General features: G+C 38.7%; 2 protein-coding genes across 3 annotated transcripts in view; both read right to left on the reverse strand.

Moving 5' to 3' along the window:
- Positions 1-563: 563 nt before the first annotated feature.
- Positions 564-26809, reverse strand: part of LOC308395090 (alpha-2-macroglobulin-like) — a gene marked incomplete at its 5' end in the record, with an annotated part of 33862 nt that continues 7616 nt past the window's right edge. The window contains 30 exons of the mRNA XM_080879758.1: positions 564-770; positions 931-1036; positions 1120-1188; positions 1288-1378; positions 1503-1624; positions 2319-2531; positions 2699-2886; positions 2959-3121; positions 3761-3835; positions 3927-4083; positions 4294-4369; positions 4456-4632; positions 4994-5077; positions 11588-11639; positions 11729-11850; positions 12013-12139; positions 12979-13204; positions 13503-13608; positions 13766-13856; positions 14199-14333; positions 17301-17450; positions 20358-20503; positions 20653-20716; positions 21212-21439; positions 21674-21841; positions 21925-22034; positions 22146-22275; positions 23119-23242; positions 23328-23412; positions 23504-23669. Of these exons, the coding sequence (XP_080735884.1) occupies positions 712-770; positions 931-1036; positions 1120-1188; positions 1288-1378; positions 1503-1624; positions 2319-2531; positions 2699-2886; positions 2959-3121; positions 3761-3835; positions 3927-4083; positions 4294-4369; positions 4456-4632; positions 4994-5077; positions 11588-11639; positions 11729-11850; positions 12013-12139; positions 12979-13204; positions 13503-13608; positions 13766-13856; positions 14199-14333; positions 17301-17450; positions 20358-20503; positions 20653-20716; positions 21212-21439; positions 21674-21841; positions 21925-22034; positions 22146-22275; positions 23119-23242; positions 23328-23412; positions 23504-23669 (3810 nt within the window). The 3' untranslated portion in view covers positions 564-711. The remainder of the gene's footprint in view (positions 771-930; positions 1037-1119; positions 1189-1287; positions 1379-1502; positions 1625-2318; positions 2532-2698; positions 2887-2958; positions 3122-3760; positions 3836-3926; positions 4084-4293; positions 4370-4455; positions 4633-4993; positions 5078-11587; positions 11640-11728; positions 11851-12012; positions 12140-12978; positions 13205-13502; positions 13609-13765; positions 13857-14198; positions 14334-17300; positions 17451-20357; positions 20504-20652; positions 20717-21211; positions 21440-21673; positions 21842-21924; positions 22035-22145; positions 22276-23118; positions 23243-23327; positions 23413-23503; positions 23670-26809) is intronic.
- Positions 5684-10001, reverse strand: LOC308395068 (uncharacterized protein). 2 transcript variants are annotated; one of them, XM_080879727.1, is made up of 4 exons: positions 9787-10001; positions 8722-8870; positions 7859-8023; positions 5684-7781 (listed from the first exon to the last, which is right to left on the reverse strand). In XM_080879727.1, exons 2-4 carry the CDS (start codon positions 8776-8778, stop codon positions 7692-7694), a joined length of 312 nt encoding a protein of 103 aa, XP_080735853.1. In that variant the 5' UTR covers positions 8779-8870; positions 9787-10001; the 3' UTR covers positions 5684-7691. The 2 variants fall into 2 exon arrangements, with proteins under 2 accessions (XP_080735853.1, XP_080735854.1); XM_080879728.1 differs by lacking the exon at positions 9787-10001 and adding an exon at positions 8993-9214.

The raw sequence follows: 26809 nt of genomic DNA on the forward strand, positions 1-26809 counted from the left end.
GGACAAAGGATGTTGAACATGGAGCTGTCAGACAGAAGGAAAAAAGAAAGACCAGAGAAGATTCATGGATGTAGTGAAAGAAGACATGCAGAGTGTTAGTGTGACAGAATAGGATGGTAGAGTCAGGTTGAGATGGATGAAATTTTTATACAGAAGACCTATTTGTAGATGAAAACAAAACATATGGAGGCATATTTGTGTTTAAAAAACATCTTTATTAAAATGCAAGTTGTATAACTTGAGTGACAACCTCAGGACTGACTGCACATCTTTAAGCTGCAAAAAAAGAATAAAACGTAAGGATGCAATTGTGTTAAAATAATCGTTTAGTAATGAATAATAATAATAATGGATTGCATTTATATAGCGCTTTTCGGGACCCCTCAAAGCGCTTTACAATGCCACTAATCATTCACTCTCACATTCACACACTGGTGGAGGCAGCTACAATTGTAGCCACAGCTGCCCTGGGGCAGACTGACAGAGGCGAGGCTGCCGTATCGCGCCATCAGCCCCTCTGGCCATCACCAGTAGGCGGTAGGTGAACTGTCTTGCCCAAGGACGCAACGACCGAGACTGTACATTTAATTTTCATTCAGGCCTAAAAAAGTACTGAATTAACTGTATTGTCAAATATTGTATTGTGTTGAGATTGAACAAATATTTTAAAAATAACTTCAATTCAATTTTGTGTGAAATGTGGTGTTCTTGCTATAACAGTTTGTTACCTGCAGCTGATGGGTAAATGTATTCAGTCTCAGCCTGGTCACCTGAGAGAGAAAACAAAGTGGAAAAATGTGACTTGCTGTGTTTTTACAACACGTTTAAATTTGATCCTTCAAATTCTGTTAACTGCTGTTTGTTGTACAGCTTCACTAAGGAGCAAAGTGTGTCAGTGTGCTGTTGCAGTGAAGCGAGTTAGAGTTGTACTTGGCTGGTAGTAGTCATAGATTTTGATCATGGCTGGTTTCAGGTTCTCCACTCGAAGTTCTTCGATGACTGTCAAGCTGTAGTTCATGGGCATGTCCTTTGGTAACTGAACAGATTTAAAAACAGGAGACACACTCTGTAACAATACAAACATCATCATCTGGTATCCCCACTGTGATTATCTCTCACCTCCTGTAAATACACCAGAACATGATCTTCTGTTTGTTCAACACGATCCACCAATGGGGCACCTTCGAGCTGTGAGGAGACAACAGTCTCCTTATTATTATTTTATCTCATCATAAACTGACACATGGTAGCAACATTTCTATTCAGCTAACAACTGCAACAACCCACCATCTTTAAAGACACTGCATTTGGGACAAATCCAGAGAGCATTTTGATATCCAGGATCACCATGTTGGTAGTATTCTCCTTTCCACTGTACCTGTGTTTGAACAGTTAAAAAGTGATTGCACTGATGTGTATCCATAGATGCCACATTTCCAACACTTATCCCACAGTGGTAAATAAAATTCCCCTAGCACATATCTAATCTGTTAAATACTTACAGGGATTTTATTGTCAGAGTGAGCTTGCGTCTGGATTCACTTGTTGCATCAACCCCTGATTTGACCTCCACGCTGAGAGTAGTGACATCAGTGGGACTCGGGATGTTGTAGTGAACAGAAATCTGCGAAATAGTCAACCAAAAGAGGTTTGCAGTTTATAATAATAGTAATAATAAGAAGAATAGAAATCTGTTTATGTTTTTATGTTTGTTTTGCATTTATGTTCAAAATATAGTGGCGTCACATTTTAGGGGACTGATTAAAGTTATTAAATTATTTTGGTGGTTGTGGCCAGAATAATATGTACACTAATTGTGGGCAGAAATGTCATGTTGATTTGGAGTTTCTTTCATCAAAATATTTAAAATTGAGATAAAGGCTTGGACATGAGAAGGGATCTGGAAATAGAACTGCTGGTTATTTACTTAAAATATGCCAGCTAAGATGGTGCAGGCATGTTTGCAGGATGCCTTTATGACACTACCCTCTGGAGATTTTCCAGGCAAATCCAACTGCGAGGATACACACAGTGTAGCTAGACCTTCCTGGAGATATTATACATATTATACATGTCATCTGGCCTTAGTGAAATCCATGATGAAGAACAACGACAACAACAACAAGAAAAAAAAAATACATAGGAGGAAAAGGAATGTTTGAAATCATTTCCTTAGTGGGAAGCCACTGCATCCTGAATTTGGATAATTTGAGCAAATACATAGATGGATAAGCAAATGTGCTTTTCTGAGTGCAAACACATTTTTTCATCATACTTCTCTATTTGGAAAAAGGAACAAGCAGGATGCTGTCACTGACCTGCACTGACACACATGCAGTGCCCTTCACCTCCAGGCTGTATTTTCCTGACACGCCCTGCATCGTCTCCTCCTGGTAGAGCAGTTTGTTGCCCGGATTTACATCAAATGTCAGCTGACTGCTGTCAGACTGAACTGTCACTGTGCTTGAACCCTCAGGACTGAACACCAGAGTGGAGTAGAGAGCCAGAGCCTGAAGAGCCACCACTGTGTCCTACAAACAAAATCACAGCTACTACACATACTTACATATATATTTATATTTTGTATTTTACAGGACAAGTAAAACTTCAGTATTCAGCTTCTCTCAGATACGTTTTTATTTATCCCAGTTTATATGAACTCAAAGGTGAGATTTAAGCTGTTTGGGTGGTGTAGCACCTGAGTGGAGGAGAAGCCTCCATAGTAGTTCTGCTGGTCAGTCAGCCACCTAATAATGCCAGAGGCATAACCCAGGTCGTCAGCAGTTGTGGAGGCACTGAGTTTGGCCAACAGCACATAAGAACTGATTTCCACTGACAGGGAGGCTGATGTTTCTGCTGCTGTCTGAGACCAGTACAGGAAACCTCCTACAAACATACAATAAAAGTTACACTTATGGTAATAACACCTGAATGATTTCCTGTTAGATGGTGACTCACCTTCCCTCACTGCAACTGTGTCTAAGTGCTGCAAAAGGTGAGTGCGGGTCTCCGTGTCTCCTGCCAGGGTGAAGACATAGGCCAGCAGAGCTGTAGTGTAGGTGTTGCTGAGGTCATTGATGGACTCCCTGAGACAAGCCAAGCTATTATTCACCACAGGATCCTTTAAAACATCAAAAGAAGAGCCCTATGAAGACAAACTATTGACCCTGCCCAGGACAGGACATACGCTGCCACTCTCTTTTATTCAATTGCACAATACTATGTCACTTTTTAGAATCACCTGCACTGATAGCTAAGCTATTTATTTTTCAGGATATAGTTATATTGTTACTTTATTAGATTTATTTGATATTATATTTTGCACTATCCTACTGCATATTACTGTATACTACTATTCTTATTGTATATATTGTATATCTTATTCCTCTGTTCCTTTGTCTCTCTTGCAGCATTGAGCATGTGTATGACAAAAGAATTTCCCTCAGGATAAATAAAGTTCTTCTTATCTTATCTTATCTTATCTTATATCACCAAAGTTGATCATTTCCTTTATGTAATTATTTGTTTAACTTCATTTTCATGACTGGAAATAGAAATAATGCTTTAACATATTTCCTTTTCACCTACAGACAGAAAGTATCGACGTAAGTGACTTAGAAATCTATCATAAAAATGTATTTTTAAAATGAGGGGAAAATGGATGTCAAAAGAAGAAAATGAAATAAACATATACAAGTCGTGTTGTATTTTTTTTTTTTTACATTGTACAAATTTGATTACATCACTCAAATTTACTCACATGTTGGGATATATTCATTTCCAAGAAAGCAGCAGTGATGTATGCACTGAGAGTCACTTCATCAGACACACCACCCTGGTGAGTGAAACCAAGTTATTTCTGTGTGCTGCCAGAATTTCTCTCCACACAGAATTAGTATCAGTGTCCAGCTAAAGCATAGACTTACCTTCATTCTGTTGTTGAAGAGTTCGCCTGACTTTTTAAAACAGCCATTTGTTTGTTGTTTATTTTCCAGCCATGTCTTAGACTCTTCAATGATTTTTGGATCAATGTAGACAAAAGACTGAGCTTTGGCAAAACTTCTCATCACAAAGGCAGTCAGCCTGACATAAAAAAGCACCCAAAAGAAAACTTCCTCATGTTTCGAAATTATATCAAAATGTGTCACAGTTATGCCATTATAATGTGAGTTGATTTTCTCCATGTCCAGAAATAAAATGATAATAGGATGGGAGATTTAAGGAGTAAATTTCACCAACAGGCTCAGTTTTGTTTCTGAGGCAAATGGAATATAAGGTAATTATTATTTTCACCAAGTGTTTCCTGGTCCTCTTCCAAATGTGGTGTATGCGCCTTCATCACTTTTGTAGTTCAGCTGTCTTTGGTAACCTGTAACAACAGGAAAATGACTCTTAAATAGATATTCTATTCATAAACCTTTGATTTTAGTCTCACTATGAAACAAACACACTCACCACTGGTCAGGAAGTTCGCAGCTTTTTCCATGATGGCTGGGGTGAGCTGCTGTGTGCTTTTCAGGTACTGGAGGATGTAGATGTTGGGGGCTAGAAGAGCCATGTTCTGCTCTCCACATCCATATGGCATCCGGAGCAGTCCATCCAAGTTCTTCAGAGCCCGGCCGAGGATGTCACCTGATCAGAGGCACTCAGTCACTGAGACAGAACATACAACGTTCGAACACTTGAACTACAAATAGATTAAAACTAGTAAAGAAGTTAAATATTTAGAAAAATACAGCAGGTTATAAAAAACTGTATATACTAAATTATAATATTTTGCACTTTGTTATTGGAATGTAGTTTCTAAACTATTTTCTACACTACAAAACTGTTGGAGTGTCATTTAATAGCGTGTTTCAAAACTAGGCAAAAACAATGCCAGTCCAGTTGTATTTGTCTTTTATATTAATTCACTATTGATTGAAAAAATAAACTTCTTATATTTCTTTCTGGATTAATCTAAACTCATTTAATTAAAAATGATCAGGTTTACCCAGGACTGATACAAAAGTGCGGGCAGATCCTTCAATCATATTCTCAGGCAGCTGTATCTCAGTTTCCTCTGTCAGTGTGTCTCCTGTGTACAGACAAACAATCACCATACAGAGAGGAGCTTAATCAGAATGTCAGTACCAAAATAGTTTCAAATCAGCAGGTGGTCACAGCATCATGAACTGTAACAGGTCATATAAGAAATCAGACACCTATAATTAAACCTACACTCAGAAAAATAAAGGTGCCAACTGGAACCAAAAGTGGTTCTTTAGACTGATGCCATAGAAGAACCTTTTTTGGTGCCACAAAGAACCTTTCAAACAATGGTTCTTTGAAGAACCATTTCTTTCAGTGGTTCATTGAAGAACCTTTAAAGGTGCCCCAAAGAACCATCAAGAAATGGTTCTTTGGGGCACCTTTAATGGTTTTTCAAAGAACCTTTTTAAAAATGGTTCTTTAAAGAACCATTTTTAAAAAGGTCCTTCAAATGGTTCTTTAAAAGAACCATTTTAAAGAACCTTTTTTGAGTGGTTCTTTAAAAAAACATTTTAAATCTTTCAAAATAAAATGCATCATAAATTGAATTTGAGTAGGGTAAAAATAAATACGAGCACAGCATAGACATATATTAATGGTTTATTGTCATTTTGTAGTTACCAAAAGACAAAAAGGCATTTTAACCCTCAGCACAACATCACTACTAATACATGTCACATATTAGTGTTTTAAACAGTAATAATTAAATATATTTGCTATACTATAAATAAATATATATATAAATACTATAGCTACAGATAACACAACAATACATGTATTGTTTAATTAATAAAACATCAGAAAGTGATAAAACACATTAGAAATAGCAATAGCTTCATAACAGACCAATAAATCAACACATTTTCATCAGCAGATGTTTGCATGTTCAGTAAAAATATTTCAACAACAAGTTTATGATTAAAATGATCAATGAACTTTAGCATTACGCTATGTAATGTACGTTTCATGTTGTACTCATGGTCCTTTGTTAGTCCAGTTTAGGATAATGTCTCTGACGTATGTTTCATATCAAATACAGGGAGTGTAGAATTATTAGGCAAATGAGTATTTTGTCCACATCATCCTCTTCATGCATGTTGTCTTACTCCAAGCTGTATAGGCTCGAAAGCCTACTACCAATTAAGCATATTAGGTGATGTGCATCTCTGTAATGAGAAGGGGTGTGGTCTAATGACATCAACACCCTATATCAGGTGTGCATAATTATTAGGCAACGTCCTTTCCTTTGGCAAAATGGGTCAAAAGAAGGACTTGACAGGCTCAGAAAAGTCAAAAATAGTGAGATATCTTGCAGAGGGATGCAGCAGTCTCAAAATTGCAAAGCTTCTGAAGCGTGATCATCAAACAATCAAGCGTTTCATTCAAAATAGTCAACAGGGTCGCAAGAAGCGTGTGGAAAAACCAAGGCGCAAAATAACTGCCCATGAACTGAGAAAAGTCAAGCGTGCAGCTGCCAAGATGCCACTTGCCACCAGTTTGGCCATATTTCAGAGCTGCAACATCACTGGAGTGCCCAAAAGCACAAGGTGTGCAATACTCAGAGACATGGCCAAGGTAAGAAAGGCTGAAAGACGACCACCACTGAACAAGACACACAAGCTGAAACGTCAAGACTGGGCCAAGAAATATCTCAAGACTGGTTTTTCTAAGGTTTTATGGACTGATGAAATGAGAGTGAGTCTTGATGGGCCAGATGGATGGGCCCGTGGCTGGATTGGTAAAGGGCAGAGAGCTCCAGTCCGACTCAGACGCCAGCAAGGTGGAGGTGGAGTACTGGTTTGGGCTGGTATCATCAAAGATGAGCTTGTGGGGCCTTTTCGGGTTGAGGATGGAGTCAAGCTCAACTCCCAGTCCTACTGCCAGTTTCTGGAAGACACCTTCTTCAAGCAGTGGTACAGGAAGAAGTCTGCATCCTTCAAGAAAAACATGATTTTCATGCAGGACAATGCTCCATCACACGCGTCCAAGTACTCCACAGCGTGGCTGCAAGAAAGGGTATAAAAGAAGAAAACTAATGACATGGCCTCCTTGTTCACCTGATCTGAACCCCATTGAGAACCTGTGGTCCATCATCAAATGTGAGATTTACAAGGAGGGAAAACAGTACACCTCTCTGAACAGTGTCTGGGAGGCTGTGGTTGCTGCTGCACGCAATGTTGATGGTGAACAGATCAAAACACTGACAGAATCCATGGATGGCAGGCTTTTGAGCGTCCTTGCAAAGAAAGGTGGCTATATTGGTCGCTGATTTGTTTTTGTTTTGTTTTTGAATGTCAGAAATGTATATTTGTGAATGTGGAGATGTTATATTGGTGTCACTGGTAAAAATAAATAATTGAAATGGGTATATATTTGTTTTTTGTTAAGTTGCCTAATAATTATGCACAGTAATAGTCACCTGCACACACAGATATCCCCCTAAAATAGCTAAAACTACAAACAAACTAAAAACTACTTCCAAAAACATTCAGCTTTGATATTAATGAGTTTTTTGGGTTCATTGAGAACATGGTTGTTGTTCAATAATAAAATTATTCCTCAGAAATACAACTTGCCTAATAATTCTGCACTCCCTGTATATGTCATATCAAAACAAGCCCACACCTGCAGTTGTTTCAGTTTTTCACTGGTGTTTCCTGTCAGCTGGTCAACCTCACATCCATATCAGCCAACCAAATGACAAGTTCCTCCCTTTGTGCTTCAAATCCCTCCCACTCTGAGACAAGGAGCTGAAAGAGATCGAGAAAAGAGTCAATTATAAAGAAGAGAAAAGTGAAACCCTCCTCAGAAGGTCTGACTCGCATACCTGCAGTTGACCTGTGATGGACTCCAGTTTGGCGTTCACGTCATCCCTCGCCGATGCCAGCAGCCGAGTCTGCAGGGTGCCCTGGAAGAGCTCAGTTAATGTTCGACTCCTCCTGGTCAGGCTCTCCAGCTGGATGAGCCGAGGTCTCCCCTCTCGCCGCTGCCTCTGAACACAGAAACACAAATTGCATCTGAAGCAGGAGGTGCAGATTTTTTTGCTATTCTTTTCTAAATCCAGGCTAGATCAAGTGGAGGTATTTGGAAAACTTTTTTGGTCAGCGGACGACTGTTGTCTTGCAGAAAGTCAAATCAAACATATGCGATACACAATCAATTCACAAGAACACATAAAAAAATAAGTCCAGTTCTTGCCTGATTTCAAGTGAATTCTGCATCAAAACAGGGTGACAGAAGTAAAACGAGAGCACAAAGCTTCACTTTGTACAAGCCTGCTATTACAGTTCTCCTCTATGCAGACGACTTTCCTGTTTTCAAGGCACAACTTGGATCTGCTGTACGAATCTTATGGATACACACTAAATGAAACAATAGTGTGCATGACTCCAGATTCTGATCCCTCATCCTAATATGGTCCCAACATAGCAACAGCAAGAAAGCAAATGTTGAGGCTTCAAAATACAAAGTCCATAAACCAATGGCTGACATGGGTTTTATCATAAGGGTGATAAATATACAAATTTCAGTCTGTCTTAGAGATTTGATGTTCATTTACCTGCAGATGCACTATACATACCTGCTCCATGGTTTTTCACAACATTTTGCACATCACTATTTAATACAGGAAGTACGTGAACTAAAACAAGTCATCGTTCTTTGTGAGAGGACCATATTAATGAAACCAACCTCAATGACATCATAGGGATCCCTAAAGATGCTCCTGCTGCTTCTCTTCCTCCTCATCCTAAGCTTCCTTCTCCTTGTCCTCGCCTTCCATCCAATTGTAATTCAACCTAATTGTGTTTCTCCCCCTCCTCTTCCTCATTTTGTTGGAGCTGTGAACACAATTAATGTGAATCTGGATTAATTTGTGCAAACAAGAAAAATCTACAGCTTTTTGGTCAGAGGTGCTCTTGTGATTTAAGCCGGGTAGAGTAGATTTATGTGTTGATGCTACCTGCTTCAGCTCTGGCTGCTGAGTGATATTTACACCCTGGCTGGATTACAAACTTTAACCATGTGCTGAACTTTGGCCCGGCGTTGATACCTCTTGTTAGTATAACGACCTCTTCTTAGCTTGTATGTATGATGTATGATGGTGGATAAATGAAATATACAAAAAAATTAACTATATTACAAAAGAACATCTACCTTGGAAACATCAAATGACCGGAGCATAACTTGTCAACTAGTCCGAAACTAAGTTATGCAGGAACAGTCAAAGACACACCTTCTCATGTCACATTTATATTCATTTCTATATAATTCGATTAGACAATAAAGAGTTATCTAATTATTCATTCAAAACACTTATGCATAGCTGCATTTTATACAGCTCATACAGAATTCAAAGTACAGGTTCATGTGAGTATTTAATGTACGGCTCAGATCTACAGAATTTCAGAGTTTCTAGAGCAGACACAGAGCTCACGCCACAACAGGCTTCAGGCGCCATTTTAGTGACTTTAACAATATATAAAATTTTAATTTCGGTCTAGCTGACATTGGGTTATGTACGCAGCACGCAATTGAACCACATATTTTAGAAGCCAAAGGTTCAAATTAGCTGGGAGCAGCTTCACTTAATTATAACAGTGGTTTTGTTAGGAAAACAGTTGGATACTAAATTGCGTTGACCTCAACGGCTAACGTATCTAGCTAATCGCTACTGTTAGCACAACATTAACAGCAAGCTACAATGACGAGTAACAAAAACAAAACAGTAATAAGGTTTTAATGGAAATGTTTTACCTTTTCTAACAATCCCAGAATCCACAGCTTCAAAGTCCAGCAGGTACTGAAGACTGTTATCCGTTTCGCTGTCACAGTCCGTGAGTTTTTTTTCCCCGAAGGTCAAGGCCCGCCGCTCGCACACTCTGTCTGCGCATGCGCATCCCAACGACTGACCCCCTCCGTCCGCTCCCGGGAGGTTACAGTATGACCTGTTCTGACGTCACTCTCTCTCCCTGTCATTTATTTGGCTCGAAACACATATTAACAAATTGATCAGTGATGAACAACTACTCAGATCATTTACCTAAGCAGTGCGCTTTGTCAAAACGAAGTCTGTGTTCATTACACTGACATTCTGTTCTGCAATTGTTATTTACTTGTATTTTATAATTTGACTTTACATACTGCTGGGTGGTTTGTAAAGTTTACAATAACTAGTATTATCATTATGCTATATTTTCAAAAATATATAATAATCTCAAAAGTAATGCCTTGGAGTAGAAAATAGTAATGCTTTATTAAAATTTAAAACTAAAGTACAGTATTTGAATGTGTGTATTGTGTCTATTGTTTGCAAATATTTCTAACTTTTATTTGAATATTCAGTTTCCTACCATCTTCTCTTAAAGGGTAATTGCCAGGTATCCCGCCCTCCCCCTTCGCACACACATGCACACAAAGAAAACACACAGTATAATTCACAGCCTCGTTATAGTGAATAAATATTTATGCCATTTACACCATCAAACTTAGATTGCTAAGGATAAAGAACCTTTTGTTCTTTAAAGAACCATTTGTAATAGCTGAAGAACCATCCACAAAATAAAAAGGTTCTTTGACGTATGATGGTTCTTTAAAGAACCATGAAGACATCTGAAGAACCACTTAAGAACCATAATTTTTCTGAGTGTATGAGCAAAAAAATATTATTAAAACAATAACAACAACAACAACAACAACAATAAGAGTACTATGAGTGTGACCTAATATTTCCACACAGATGTGTCCAGACTGACTCTTACCAAGCGTGTCAAGTTTGTAAAATAGTGTATATATGAGATATAACTATAAATATCTCATATATAGTTGAGATATACTGTAACAACTAAATGTCCTGTGGGGAATTATCAAAATTTGGTGTGACACCCACAAACACCCCTCAACAAAAACTCAAAACTGGAATGACTACATGGCACACATCTTTAATGACTTTAAAAAACAAGACTTGGGTACACAAGAGATTGTGTCTAAATGTCGAGCCAGAATTATACCATTAGTTTGTTGATGACTACCAAAGGCATGTGGTCAAGGTGCAACTTGACAAGGGATATTTAGCTGTCATGGTTCTGGGTCATTTTGACCCAGTGCTTTTGTTATTGTGTATTGTGGTTTATGTTTTAGGTACATTAGTAGTCTTAAGTTTAGTCTGTTTGTCCATTTAGTCTCGCTTTGTGTTGTTGTCATGTGTGTCCCTGTCTGTGTGTCTGTGTTTATGTGAGTTTGTGTGTCTGTGTGTGTGTTTTGTTTGCCCTCCTTGTGTTTCATTCCATCTTGTTTATCCATGTTCCCCTTTCTCTCATCCTCTTTGTCTCTTGTGCTCTCTCGCCCTCTCTTGTTTCCTCACTCACTCTCCTCTGACTTTCTCCCACTCCTGTGCCAAGCTCGTATGTCAGTCTTGCGTTCCTTTGTTTCCCGTTTTATTTTGACAGTCTCACGTTTCCATGTTCGGTGTGTTTAGTTTTGCATCCCCTGCGGTGTCATGTTTATTTGTGTCAGCTGTGTTCCCCGTGTATTTGGTTGGTGTATAAACCACACCAACCTTTTGGACAAAGCAGCCAGTTGGATGTCTTTGTCATCTCAGTCCCCTCAGCCTGAGAAAGAACAAGTTACAGTTTCACCTTCGTGAGAAAACAAGTTTTCAAATGCAGAATGTTTTTCATCTTGTGTTAATGGCACCAACCTTTACTATGAAGGATTTTGTGACCACATCAATGCGGCCTCTCTCTGGTACTCTCACAACCTCATTATCACATGAAACATGGGATGGCACTGCCTCAGCAGACACAGTCACATTCACAGCCCCTAAAAAAGGACAACAAACATCATTTTTCTCAACCCTGTAAAGTCTTGCACATTAAAATACTGTTAATTAGATAATCTCACTGATTTTGTAGATACTGAAAAGAGAAGGGGCATTGACTGAAAGGACATTTACACCGGTGTGGATAAAAACTTGATCCTTACCTAAAACTGTTGGAATCATGGTCCAGCTCACAGTCTTGCGCTCCTTAGCACACAAACAGGATGTGTACTGCTCACCGGAAAGAGGGGTGAGGGTATAATCTGAGGAAGGCGTAGAAAAGACTGTGACCTGCACAAAGAACAAAACAGTGGGTTGAGTTTCTAAGTAAAAGAGGAATTCAGTGTTTTCTTGTTACTCTGTGAGGACAGAATACTTTCAGTTATTGCCTCATTCACCAAGAGTTGCTTCACATGTTTTGATTTGGTATAATTTTGCACTGAATATCCTTCCTGATACTTGATGGGAAGTGTGTACACCACTAATGTCATGGTACTGGCTCTTCAACCCAGTTTTTTTTTTTAGTTATGCTCTGGAATTATTTATTTGTTTGAAAGACCTTGGACTGATGTTCAGAGTTTTTATTAGTTAGTTTTGCGTTCCGGATTAGACTTGTGTTTCTGTGTTATTTTTAGTTCTCACCTCTTGTTCAGTCGTGTTTGTTCCCCTTTTTGTCCAGTCTGTCAGTATCTTGTGATAGTGTTTTTTGGTCTCTCTGGGTTCTGTCTCAATGGCTGTCTGTGTTCCTTATCTAATGTAGTTGATATGTCTATTTTTCTGCAGTCCTTCTGTTACTTCCTGTTTTATTTTGATAGTGTCTTGTCTCATGGGTATGATGTTGACTTTTGCTTCCTTTGTGTTATTAGTTTTGATTCAAGTCAGCTGTGTTTCCACGTGTCTCCACTTCCCTTAATCACCCTTCTATTCCCCACTGCATCGTCCTTCATTGTGGATGTATTCTATTAAATTAGTGAATTCCTATCCTGCCCAGTCAAATAAAGCTGAGATTTTGAGTTTTATTCTGTCTGATGAGTCCTGCATCAGGGGCCACTTCAAAACCATCTGCAAAGTCTATCAGCATGCTAACATTTGTTGACATTTGTAATTTTTGATATAGAAATATTGATCACCATGATGCAGCTGGTCAGGTAGCTGAAGACAGTTGCCTTCAGTTCAAAGTGCTCCCCGCGGATGATGGAGTAGGGCATGGTGAGCTCGAGGAAGAACGGCTGGAAGACCTCAACTTCTTGACGAGGAGCCAAACCAAAACCCTGAGAGGACAAGCAGAAAGCCTCCGTCTCCCAGGTCGTGATGGTGTCAGGGACAGTGAGGGACACATCCTTTGATCCAGACTCTCTGAATCAGCAGATTCAAAATATGCACATTGTCAGGTGGTGATAACACAGATTAGCCAACAATGCAAATGACAGTGTAGCAGTCACCACGTTCATAGACATTTTATATATAAAATAGACTCACTATAGATAGACAGACAGACAGACAGACAGACAGACAGACAGACAGACAGACAGACAGACAGACAGATAGATAGATAGATAGATAGATAGATAGATAGATAGATAGATAGATAGATAGATAGATAGATAGATAGATAGATAGATAGATAGATCGATCTCCAAAAACTAAGACATACCCAACTTCCACCAGGTCCCAAATCCAAGTCTCGGGGAAGAAAGCACGGACAGTTTTCATCGGTCCTTCTGATGGACCTAAAGATCCTCCAGAGTAACTTGAACCCGCTTGTAATTTAGAATCATTAAAAAAAAGAAAAAAAAAAAGAAAAATGAAAAATAAATACTTAATCAGAATGAATAAGAAGGTGTAACACACTGCTTTGATTTTGGGAACTTTTTTATGATTTGGAATTTGCAAAGCAAATCAAAACAAAAATATCACCTAAGGGCATGAACTTGTATTCTCTTCCCATGAAACTCAGACATGAAGGAATTTCGAGCAGCAGGTTTGTTGCCACCTTTAATCCTACTCTCTAGACACACAAACATCACAGAGTTAATTGCAGCTAAAGCCATGAAAAGCATTATATTTATCATCAGCTGATATGCTCTGGAGTTTTACTGTTAGCTGGATGCAAAATCTGCAGATGGAATGCTGTTGTAACTATACCAAGTTCACCAATGCTGCAGAGAAGGACTATTGTTTGTCATATATTACATAGTGTAGTAGAATATTATTTATTTATGCAACTATTAAGACTCACCTTATGTGGAACATTTGAAACAGTCAAGGTGCAAGGCCAACATCAAGAAGCTGGATCCGTGGATCCAGTGAAACACATAACACATGCTCATGGAAAATATTTATATATTACCTCAAAAGCAATGTAGGCTTCATTATCTCCTTTAGGTGAACTATATCTTCTTGTTCTCACTTTCAAGCATTTTCTTGGTTCTCGTAGCCGATATGAGAAAAAAGATGCTTTCATGACAGGCAGCAAGTTAAATATCTAAGAAAAAAAATGGTTCAAAGAAGTTCAAACAATTGAGAAAATCAGATTAAAGATCTATACTTATATGAACCACATATGTAGTATTTACAAATGATCAGATCACTATTCAATGTAAGGTTTATACCACAGCTGTCATAAATGAACAGGATTGGTAATTACCAAAATCAATTTTTATGGTTCTGTAATTCTCAGGACTGTGTGGAGAAGAGAGAGAGTGGACCCAAATGCAGACTACGGAGACAGAATTGAATTTTTAACAAACGTGAGCCTTTTATTCTTGGCTGTACAAATAACAAACAAAAAGCAAATGGAGATAGAGTTGAAACTAACAAGACCTAAACTGGGGAAAAAAAATAAGCACTAAGTACCTGGATGTGAAGAAAAATAACATGGAACGTGAAGCCCTAAGCCATTAAAACCAAGACCAGAAACGTGAGTGGCGAACAGAGAAACCGACAAGTGACAAAGGGAAGCTCAAATTATAACACACAGCAGGATGATCAGGGAAGTCGAAGCAGCTGGGGAACATATCAGACACACATCAGGAACTAATCAGACATAACAGGACAGGGGAAGCAAGAGACTGTCAAAATAAAACAGGAAGCACAACAAACATGGAGACGAACACTAAGACACGCAGGATTAAAGCTGTGACCGGGGGAGAAATAGACATGGGGACATAACTGACTGGGGGGACAGAGAGAGAACACAGATCACGAAGAAAAGAGTAACTAAGTGAGAGACGTGGAACACAGGGAAAACACAGAATAAGAAAATTAAAGACAAGAAACTATAAATATAACATAAGTGTCCTTCTACTAGTTTCCTTCTATTGAGCCACAATCGAGAGTGTGCTGGTCCACCCCATCTTTGTGTGGTACGCTTGTTGCACAATAGCCGATAAGAGACTCCAGAGGGTCACCAGAACTGCAGAGAAGGTGATCGGCTGACCACTCACCCCCCTGGATTCTATTGCCAGCTCTAGATGTCTCTCCAGAGCCAGGGCTATCTTAAAAGACCACCTCCATCCTAACCACCACCTCTTCAACATCCTGGTTCAGATCCATCAGATGCAAAACCAGCAGACTAAAGAACAGCTTATACCCGTGGGCTGTCAGAACCATTAATGCAAATTAAGAGTGTGAACAGACTTCATTCTGTCGCTGCTTTTGACTCTGTTGTTGCCATTCCCTATGCAATATTTTGGTGTTTCCTTTTTCTGAGCAATATTTTGGCCCCTGTGCAATATTCTAGCAAATGTGCAATTACCACCCCATCCTTAATGACCACAGCCGTTCCACTGTTATTTATTTATTATATTCTATTATTGCCCTTGTACATAACCCCAAAAGGTTTCTGTAACTCATACACCGTGCATATAGTGTACTAATATTGCTGAACTTATATTGTTTTTCTTCTTTGAATATTGTTTTCTGTACTTTTGCACCTTTGTGGTCTTGCTGCCTAATTTTGCCGTGCAACAGCTGCACAATGACGATAAAAAAATTCTAAGTTCTTCTAAGTTCTAAGCAGAAAACAACTAAGAGAACCAGAACCATGAATGACACTAAATATAAGAATATTAATAAAACCCAAAAACACATAAACACTGGGTCACAGTCCCAGGACCATGACAGTAATGGTTAATATACCAGTATGAACAAGCTCTTTAATCAAAATATTTTTAATGCTAAAATATAAATACTATTGTTATCTCTGAAAATACATTTAAAATTATCGTTATATACTTGAATTTCTGAACAGAAAAAAGCATTTTAAGTTCAGTTTGCCAGCTGAAATCTGGGTATAAAAATGTGAATTCAGTTTGTTATTTGACAGTGTTCCAAAATATTTATCTTTTTCCCCTTTTTATGACAGGTAGCCAAATAAATGTTTTAATCACTGTCTCAGGATGCTTTATAACAGAATAAGTGTTGAACTGTATTAATAGTTGTTTTATACAGTTTTATGCAGTATTATACAAAAAAGAAAACAAATAGAGAAAAATAGATAGAGAACAAAACCTCTAAATGACCAAAAAAGCCTATCTAGAAGCAAGATTTACAACTAGGCTGTGCAAGTTGCAAACACCTCCACGTCAAAAGTAAGATTTTAAAGACTTTTTTGTTCACCTGAAAGTTTATTTTATACCAACCATGCTTAAAGTTATACACAGGTCTTGGTTCAACACACCAGTAAACTGAATAGATGCTATGGTTACACAGCAAGGAACTGCCATGAGACAGGTTAAACAGTTGTGAACCTCATAGTTGATCTCATTCAGTTTTGATTGGCTCTTCAGATGCAGGAGAATCTCTGTCTTGGCAATTATAGAACTTCCCCACAAATTAAGATCCATGTTGCCTTCATATAATGTCTGCTACTTATGACACTAGAAGAGACTGAGGCTACTCCACACTAATGTGTTTTCGTTTGAAAACGCATTGTTTTCTCTGTTTTGGCCCCCCGTCCACACTGAAATGCTGCGCTTTCCTCAAGGAAAAATGCAGCATTTTGAAAAAGCTCTCGAAAACGCATACATTTAAAAACGCAGCTGTCCTATCACAGTGTGGACACACAAAAATGCAGACTTTCTAAAACGATGAAGTATTTTAGTCATGTGACCAAAGTCATGTGACCAAATAAACAAAGATAGCGGAGTGCATTATACAGCGGTTGTTTTGATTGCTCTCAATTTTGACAGCCCTAAAAAAGATGAATATCAGTTTGTACATGCTCCAGATAGCTTTTCTTCAAATTCTTTAACTCTCACTCGCTTTTGCGCATGCGCAGGACTGGAACGTAAGCATTTTCAGCCATTTCAATGTGGACGCGCAACTGTGAAAACGACTGAAAACGCTAGTGTGGACGCGGTGCATTTTCAGATGAAAACGCCGTTTTCCAATCTATCCGGGCTAGTGTGGACGTAGCCTGAGAGTGAAGGATGGTTGAGACCACACTTACCTTATCTGCATCCAGAATATTCTCAGGCTCTTTGATGAGGACACTCTTGTCAATGGCACTTAAACCACACAAAGAGTGTGGAAGCGCCGTCACCTCCATGTTGGTTTTTTCTCCTGGGACAGTTGAGGAAGGTGTGAACTCCAATGACACCTAACACAGAAATTAGACCATCTAAACTTTAATGGTTCTAAAAGAACAAAAGTTCAAGCCTATATCACACAGAAACCATTCACTAGCTTTTATGTAGTTTTTGGAGTTCAGGTTTGATAATCACTGTGTCATAGTCTGGGTGAGCTCAAGTGTTTTTTCCTCTGTTTTTCTTGTGTTGCCCAGTATCTACCCTGGGGTGGCGTCCTCGTCATCTCACCTGATCTGCTCCCCTCATCCTCACTGCAATCAGTGAGATAGCATTTAAGACCAGGGTCCCCCATCTCTTCTCCACCTGTTTTCGAGCTAACCTCACGTTGGTAACAGGCCTTATCATTCTCTTTGTTAAAGGAGCATTTTCTGTTGCACATCCGCCACTCAGGATTAATCCTTCTACCGCTTCCGCCTGTCCTCCTGCCACCTTCTCTCTTGGCTCTCTAGAAAAGAAAGGTCGGAACCCTCTCACTAGCTCACCATTCTAGACGCACACCCAGCGATTCAAACCTGTCAAGTAAGACTATTTCAGTATTAGTCACCTCTCCAGACAAGCTTCCCTTGCCTTTTCTCTAACCATGCTCTCCCTCTGTTCAGTTTTGCTACATTCGGTTCCCTGCCAAGTATCCCTCCTTTGTGACACTATTTACTCATGTGTTTAAGCAAATAAAACCTGTGAAAACCTTATCGCTGTTTCCCATGCTTGAATCGGCTCTTGGGTCCTCATCCATGTACTAACCTCCAGGCCCTTGTGACAGTACAATTGGCCCAATGAAAAATGGACCCAGAAGAGCCAATACAGGCAGCGATCTCGAAGTAGGGTTCAATACTAGGTAATTATCAACAGTCAGTCCAATTCCTAGAAATTGTGGGGATGAACAAAAGTATTTTACCAGCATAATATAATCTGCAGTATGATCATTGCTTTAACAATGTAGCAGATAGCTTTAAGAGGGCCTTAAGATGTTTATGCTTACTGTTATCATATTAACCTTGTATTTCAGATGCAGTTATAATTATTTTATACACATTGCATATCTGTGCTTATTTTGAGTTGATGTTCGGTTCATTAAGGGTCTTAAGCTTCACTGGCGTGACAGTCCAGGTGATACATGCTGAGGGAAACTAGAACATGGAAGGAATTGCAATACATGCTTACAAAACACTTATATCAGGTCATTTTTATTATCATTTATAAGTTCATATTTTTGTATTAAGCTTTTAGTAGAGGTTCTTGATTAAAACATTTATTTAGTAGATGATATATACATAGTTTCAGTTTGGTTATTACATATATGAGAGTGGCGTCTGTCTCTCTGTCTGGTGAGAGGTCAGGAGCTAGTCGGCGAGGTGAAGTAGGGTGCAATGGTGGTTAGCACACAGACACACGCACACACACTCAGTTAGAGAGAATCATTTATAGGTGAAAGTTTAATCATGTTTTGCTTGGGGTTGCAAAAAGAGCAGTTTGTCGCAGAACTGCTGCTGATGTGTCTGGATGACAAGCGAGCATCCGGCAGTAACAGGATGTACCTGTCATGGAGATGACGACGGCGTTCTTTTTAAACTGTGTTAAAAGTCATTGTGGTTTTGATCTGATCTATGTATAAAATGTATCTGTGACGTTGAGGGGGCGTCATTAAATTTAAGCCCTGATGATATAAAATATCTGTTTATGCTTTGATTAAGTCGAAGATCAATTGCCGTCTGTGGTGATCTTCCCACGCGTGTATTAAAATCATCGTTTGACTTCACCCGGCCGGATCAGTGTGGTTATTCTTCGATCACCTCTTGTATCCTTCCTCAATATTGAACCCTTAACAAAATACAATGCAAATCTATTGGTGACACTCAAGTGAAAATCATTGCCTCACTATTAGAACTCCAGCTCAGTTTCACTCCCAGCCAAACCACTTCCACGCACACTTCCACTCCTTTCCCCGCTTCCATAGGACCTGCCCCATCTTTACCTGCCATTAGCACTTCTCAGCCTGAGCCATTCACCAGGGTACAGGGTTGCTGTAAGGGTTTCCTGTTGCAATGCTCTTATGTTTTCTCAATCACCACACTCCATCCCTGACAACACCTCTGAGCTCTCGTAAGTGGTAGGCAAGCTGAGGGGTAAAGCATTGGTATGGGTTGAGGCTTGTTTGTCATCACATTCCTTTTCATCCTGCTCTTATGATGAGTTTCAAGGGAAGCTTAAAAGACCTTTGCCCACCCCATCTCTGAGGGCAGCGTAGCTTGGAGCTTGAAGTCAAGTTAGATGTAACATAGCTAAGTTTTTCATCGATTTCTGCATGGCAGCTGCCAAGGTGGGTTGGCCTGATCATGTGCTCCTGGGAATATTTATGAGTTAGCTTCTCATGATGAGCCCACATCGTTCAAGGATTTGGTTTATTTCCTCCTCCCTCTCTCTCAGGATCGCCTGAGAGAGAGAAAAGGCTACATAGCTGGTTATGTAATTGCACTTGCCTCTGTTCTACCTGATCCTCCCATTCTAGCCACAGTTTTAAACAATCAGATTTTTTCCCATATTACTCATCAAACCAGACCAGTCTCCCTAATTACTTCTGGTGACTGTCCTTGGCTACCCTTGTCTAAATGGTTTCATATAATTAAACCTAACTTACACTAATCAATATATCTAGTACAGCTGCACACAGTTTACACCAGGGGTAGGCAACTCCAGGCCTCGAGTGCCGGTGTCCTGCAGGTTTTAGATCGCACCCTGGGTTAGCACACCTGAATCAAATGATTAGTTCATTACCAGGCCTCTGGAGAACTTCAAGAAATGCTGAGGAGTCATTTAGCCCTTTAAATCAGCTGTGATGGATCATGGACACATCTAAAACCTCCAGGACACCGGCACTCGAGGCCTGGAGTTGCCTACCCCTGGTTTACACCAACACATACCTTGTGACTGAAGCATTTCTCAGTAGAGAAGTCAGCGCTGTGGGCAATCACATTCGTACTGGAAAGTACAGCATATGCTACAATCTGGACGACTGGTGCCATGTCAGTAGAAATTCTCAATTTAAAGGACACTTCACCCTCATTCACTGAAACAAACAAGCATACCAAAAATAGCTATAATATCAATTTTATTTTAATAATCACCAAACTTTTTTTTTAAAAGTGTAACTGGATTTAATACCTGATATTACAAAAGAATTTCATGAACTCATGATTTGAGCCAGTCTTTACATACCTGACTGATCTTTAAATTTAATCTGTTTAAATCCTTGCATGACAATGGCTCCTCTGGACAACACCTGAAGAATATAGAAGAAAATGACACAAAATGTGTAATCCAGCCGTGACGTTATGCATTTTGCGTCTCTCACAGCGTTAAGTCCTGCCGGGAATGTTTCAGAAACAGACAGTGCAGTCTGCTTGTGGTCTTTTATTTTGAAAATTGACTGGACTTTGGACAAATGACCAAACATCCTCCAGCTTCTGTCTCCAGTGGGGCAAAAGGCTCAGATGCCCCCTCTCCCCTTCATTGTTTGCAATTTTTATCAAACTAGCAGCAACAATCAGGCTATAGCAATTAAGGGGATAAAATGCAAGAATGTAGAACATAAAATTAGTCTTTATGCAGATGATGTGTTGCTTTTTCTTCAGCATTTACAAACCATTTTCTCTGAGGTGAATATATTAATAAACTCTTTCTGTTTCATTCGATAAACTGGTAGATTTTCAAATGTTTTTTTTTCTTTTTCTTTTTTTTTTTACTGTGGATGAACTTGTGACAAGCAATAACTCACCAGATATACCACATCCATGTAAACTGCGGTTTCCCTCACTATAGTGTACTGAATAGATATATCCTCTTCTGCATTGCAGGAAAGGGGTTTATCCTTCATCTTCAGCTTCAGCGAGCTGAATGTTTTTTCATCTTGAGAAGGAGGTTGGGATGTATATACTGTGTGAAATCCTAAATCATAAAAAGGAGTTCTATGGCTTTGGAAGTATAGGGTTGGTGTCAGGGCTGCCTGAATTGTAGAAAAGAAACATACATAATTTGATGAAGAAGAAAACACTGGAAAATGGGTTTTAGAAGCAAGCTAATGTAAAATAATCTTAACAGTTTCACAATAGTCACTAATTACTATTGTAGCACATTGGACAAGCGACATCAGAAATCATATTAAGTCAATGAAAACATTGTCATGTAACTTACCAATGCTGACTTAAAAACTACTGTTTCAGTGTAATTATCTACTTACATGGAGTTTAATATCCTCATGAAAGTTATCTGTGCTGAATGAAAACTCAGCGACACCGTTGCTGTCAGTTGTTAGATTTTTTAGTAAGCGTTCTGACCAACGTTCTCCCACAAACAGGTACACAGGTGCTTTGGAAATGGGTGTATCATTGTAGTAAACTGCTTTAACCTGTTCAAACCACAATGTTTCATTACTACAACACACATTATTTACACTACATTCTAAATTACATAGCACAAATTTGAACTTACTTTTCCCTCCACATTTGATCCTGGTTCCCAAATCTTGGGAACATCAACAAAAGACGCTTTTCCAAGGACAAAAGAAATTCTTATTTTCATTTCTTGTTTGTGTGAAATGCCTGAATACGAAACCTCAATGTTAAAACAATGCACATGCCATATTTCCGCAAATGCACAATAACCTATAATTTAAAAAATGTAACAATTAAAATAAAATGAAAAATAGCAACTCCAAGACTTTCCTGTTCCCTCCTCTTCCATTTTGGCAATGACATTCAGCTGATCTTTAAGGAATTTTTTGTTAATTTTGGTGAAGGTTGACATCTTGAATGTAACAGCTGCACAGCCTGTCCCATCAGCCTAGAAATTCCAAAACAATAAAATATAAATAATTTTAAAAAGGCTTACATCATACTTTTATCTCCTAAGACCCGAAGTCTTTCATGTCATGCATTTTTAATTTGTCTTTGCTATTTGGGCTGATTGGGACCTGATGAATGTAAAAACAAAGAATTATCTTTATACTGATTTTGCTCTACAAGGGCCTGATATCCACATATAAGGATATTCGTTTTAATTTCAATAAAACAGTATCAGTATAATGTTGTTGTAAGTGAAAATCAGGCTCGTGTAGAGCAAAATTTAGTATTGTGGTCTAGACAACCCAAAATTTGATGTCAACATATGTGGACGCCAGGTTCTAGGAGGTTAAGCAGGTTGCAACAATTTGGACTTTGTTGCAGTCGCTTAAGCCAGTTGTAGCTCTACCAGTGTTACTAATGGAATAAATGACTTACACTCATTATTTAATCAGTTAGCTTGTTAAGAGCTGACACACTGACACAAGCATCAGCCACAGAACATATTCATAACAGCAGAAAAAAAAAATGGAGTCAAAGTGATAGCTATAATTCAGCATTCATAAATAATGAGGGCACAACAGTGAATATTACTGAATCTGTAACCGGGTATTTTATAATACAGAATTAAAAATAAATGCTTTAAGGACACTAAAAATTATTTAATTGAAATTCAAGTTCAACTTGAAATTTTACTCATTATATTCTCGAAATTTGGAGATAGATAAGATAATGATAAAGTACTGCATTAATTCCTGACATACAGAAACCTTCTGCATGGGCATGTGGTCTGCTTTTATCTGCACATTGTTTCAGGAGAAATTTGAGACTGGAACAACTGTACCCGTTTGGTCTCTGTGTGGCAGGGAGCCTCTGTCTTGTGTTTCTTAGCAGAGGAAATAGAGCGTCCAAGAAGTCGGCACATCGTAACTGTAATACTTCCTGGAACAGGCTGTCCAAAGGTGTACCTATTAAAATAAAAACAAAAACAAAACAAAACTCCAATTTGTGAAGATCTAAATTGCCATTTGTCAAGAAAGGACTCCTACTTACTTTGCACATAATTTAATATCAACTTCTTCCTGGCCAATACTCACTTCTTCAGATACATTTACTGTTACGTCAAATTTGGGTAAAACTGGGGACAAAATATCAAAGTTAGTATCTGCATTATATTAAGAATATTTAAAAACAGAATGTCAAAAGATCTTTTTAAAGACCTGACTTACCATACTTTTCCACCTTGAATTTGTGAACAAATCTATCTTCACCCACAGAGACAATTATTTTGTACGTTCCTTCATGGGCCTCAGAGTTCAAGGAGTATGAAAGCTGCAATATTTTATTATTGGATGTTTCATTTAACCACTGTCCAATCCTGTTTCTATTGGGATTCTGTTAAATACAAGAGAAGTACGTGTACAACTTAACCTTTTCAATTGTTTGCACTTGTTTGCATATTAAAGAATATGTTGGTGAACCCCAAATGTTGTCTGGTGCATATATTGTAGGGGTGCAACGATACTCGTATCGATATTGAACCGTTCGATACAGTGCTTCGGTTCGGTACGCATATGTATCAAACAATACAAAATTTTTAATTTATTTTATCAACTTTTCTTCTGACGATGCTGTCTGTGTTGAGAGCTCAGTGGATCTGCGTTCGACTACTCCGCCTAGGCTGCACTGTCGAGCGCAGATCCACTGAGCGCAGCGCAAGCTAGCAAGACAGAAGCTGCAACATGGCAAATTGAACCTCCCCCACCCTCATTCAGATCTGGCCTTTGGAACTATCTTGGTCTTCATGTGAAGTACGACCCTGAAGGTAAGTGCGTCATGGACAAAAGTAAAACAGTATGTCGGATGTGCCACGCAATGCTCAATTACATGGGTGGGAACTACTGCGTTAGCGCAGTTAGCTCGTTAACGTGTTGGCCATCCAGCCCCACGCACGGGGCGATCCGTGGTAGCTCGTTAACGGAGATTTGCCATGTTGTGGCGTTAACGTCATTTCAGATTAACGCTGACAGCACTAGTGGGAACAAAATGAATATGACTGCACATTTATGCTGACATCATCCTAGTGCAAAGACAAGTGGAAGCAGATAAAAACAACAAGCACGCATGCTACAAACTTTACCTGAGTCATTTAGACAGCTGTTAGCACATGATTCTCCTTATGCTAAAAATATAGCCCAGAAGAAGCGTATAGTATAGCTTTTATTTTGGAAAGAGCCATTTCTCTGTAATAAACTCTCTTTTCCAAAGATGACTGATTTCTCGATCAGATAGATTTATTATTTTATCCCTTTGTTGTTTCAGCAACATTAAATTTAAAAACTGTACGCTTGAGTTAAAATATATATTTATAATTTTAATAAATGACAAATTAAAAAAGCATGAACATTTTTTTGTATTGAAAAAATATCGAACCGTGACACCAAAGTATCAAACCGAACTGAACCGTGAATTTTGTGTATCGTTGCACCCCTAATATATTGGTGTATGTATTTCTGCTTATTGAGTAAAAAACAAACAAATGAAAGTCTAATAACCTGGTATAAGAGAGAACTGGACAACTGCATCTCATCTGGTCTCCAGTATAGGCAATATAAAGTTGTGATCAAAATGTTACATAAAGTTATCATAGGAAAAAATGTCATAGTGACTTTCGTTTTTTTTATTATTATTATTATTTCTGTAGACTGTTATTTTTCCAGATTGAAATGACTATACAGAAAAAATAAATTATTTTGTATTTTCTCTAATCGGTAGCCATCAAGAATCTTCTGGCATAATTCCAGGTGGATATTTAATAATAATACATTTTATTCATAAAGCGCCTTTCAAGACACCCAAGGACACTTAACAAACAACAAATAAACACGAATAAAACAAATAACAGAACAATGATCAAATGAAGAACAATAAAAACAAAAGCACAATATAAAATTAGTAAACAACTGATTCACAGTGAATATACAGATTTGAACAGATGGGTTTTGAGTTGAGATTTAAACCAATGTTTCTTATATCTGGGAGTAGAGAGTTCCACAGTCTGGGAGCAGAGCAGCTGGAAGCTCTGCTTCCCATGTTGGTGAGGCGGAAAGAAGGCACAGTAAGCTGGATAGAAGAAGAGGATCGAAGTGAGCAGGCAGAAGAGGTAGTGCTTAACAGATCAGAAAGGTAAGCAGGAGCAAGGTTATGAGGGTGAGCAGAAGAAGTTTGTACACTATCCAGAATTTCACAGGGAGCCAGTGAAGTTCCTGAAGAACAGGGGTGATGTGCTGGTACGAGGAGGTTCTGGTAATAATGCGGACAGTGGAGTTTTGAACCAGTTAAAGCTTGTGGAGGGACTTTTGGAGGAGACCATGTAAGAGAGAATTACAGTAGCAAAGCCGGGAGGTAACGAGACCATGGACAAGAATGGACAAAGACTGGTGGGAGAGAGAAGGACGTAATCTGTTGATGTTGCGTAGATGGAAATAGGCAGAACGATTGAGATTATTGATGTGAGATTTATAGGACAGGATGACACCAAGGCTCTTAACATGAGGTGAAGGGAAAACCTCTGGAGTCATCAGTAGTGAGTGAGATATGATTTGCCTTCAAAAGGTTGGATTTAGTGCCAATAAGAAGGATTTCAGTTTTATCCTCATTAAGCTTAAGAAACTTAGAGCTGAATCAGGATTTCAATTCAGATATGCATTCTGTAAGGGAAGAAGCTGGGAGGGAAGAACCAGGTCTGCAGGAGAAATATAACTGGGCGTCATCAGCAAAACAGTGAAAGTGAAGATCAAATTCACAGATAATGGTACCAAGAGGGAGGATGTATATTATGAAGACAAGAGGGCCTAAGACTAACCCTTGGAGTACACCAGATGTGACTGGCAATAGATGAGAATGGAATGATTTAATTTGAATAAACTGGGAGCGGTCAAGGAGATATGACTGAAATCAGGCTAGGGGTGTGTCAGAGATGCCAAGAGAGGAAAGTCTGCTCAGAAGGACGTAGTGAGAGTTTGTGTCGAAGGCTGAGCTCAGATCCAAAAGGATGAGAATGTTGAGAAGACCAGAGTCAGCTCCGATTACAAGATTATTAGTAACTTTAAGTAAAGGAGTTTGTAATCCAGTTCCTGAAATCATCCTAAACAAAAAGGAAAAACAAGTTATTTTACTACACTCAGTATTGAATACTTTGAGGTAATTTTTAGTGTATTTCCACGTGTACTAGAAGGCCTATGGTACAAGGTGGATTAAGCACATCTATTTTAAAACTCCTATTTACAGACTGAGTTCTTGTGTTTACATGTTATTATTTGTATTTTGTTCAGATCTGATAAGCATTTACATATTGCTCCATTTCTCAAGGGAGTAATATATTTATTTATTTGTGATTATATATACAGTGAGTTTATTTCTGATGGATGTGATGAATGTTTACCATAAAAGTGGTGACTATAGTTCCTGAATATTTGAAGCCTTGTGGAAAATCTTGAATCTTACTGAAGGTTACAACTGTGAATTTTGAAAAT

Source organism: Rhamphochromis sp. 'chilingali', assembly GCF_963969265.1.
Source record: "Rhamphochromis sp. 'chilingali' genome assembly, chromosome: 1".
In the NCBI taxonomy this organism is placed as follows: Eukaryota; Metazoa; Chordata; class Actinopteri; order Cichliformes; family Cichlidae; genus Rhamphochromis; species Rhamphochromis sp. 'chilingali'.

Excerpts from the sequence above, each read along its gene's own strand:
- LOC308395068 (XM_080879727.1), bottom strand. The coding sequence starts at position 8,778 with ATGAGGAGGAAGAGAAGCAGCAGGAGCATCTTTAGGGATCCCTATGAT. Across the intron at positions 8,024-8,721 it reads ATCCCTATGATGTCATTGAG|AGGCAGCGGCGAGAGGGGAG; the intron begins GTTGGTTTCATT and ends TTCTGTGTTCAG. Across the intron at positions 7,782-7,858 it reads CCATCACAGGTCAACTGCAG|CTCCTTGTCTCAGAGTGGGA; the intron begins GTATGCGAGTCA and ends GATCTCTTTCAG.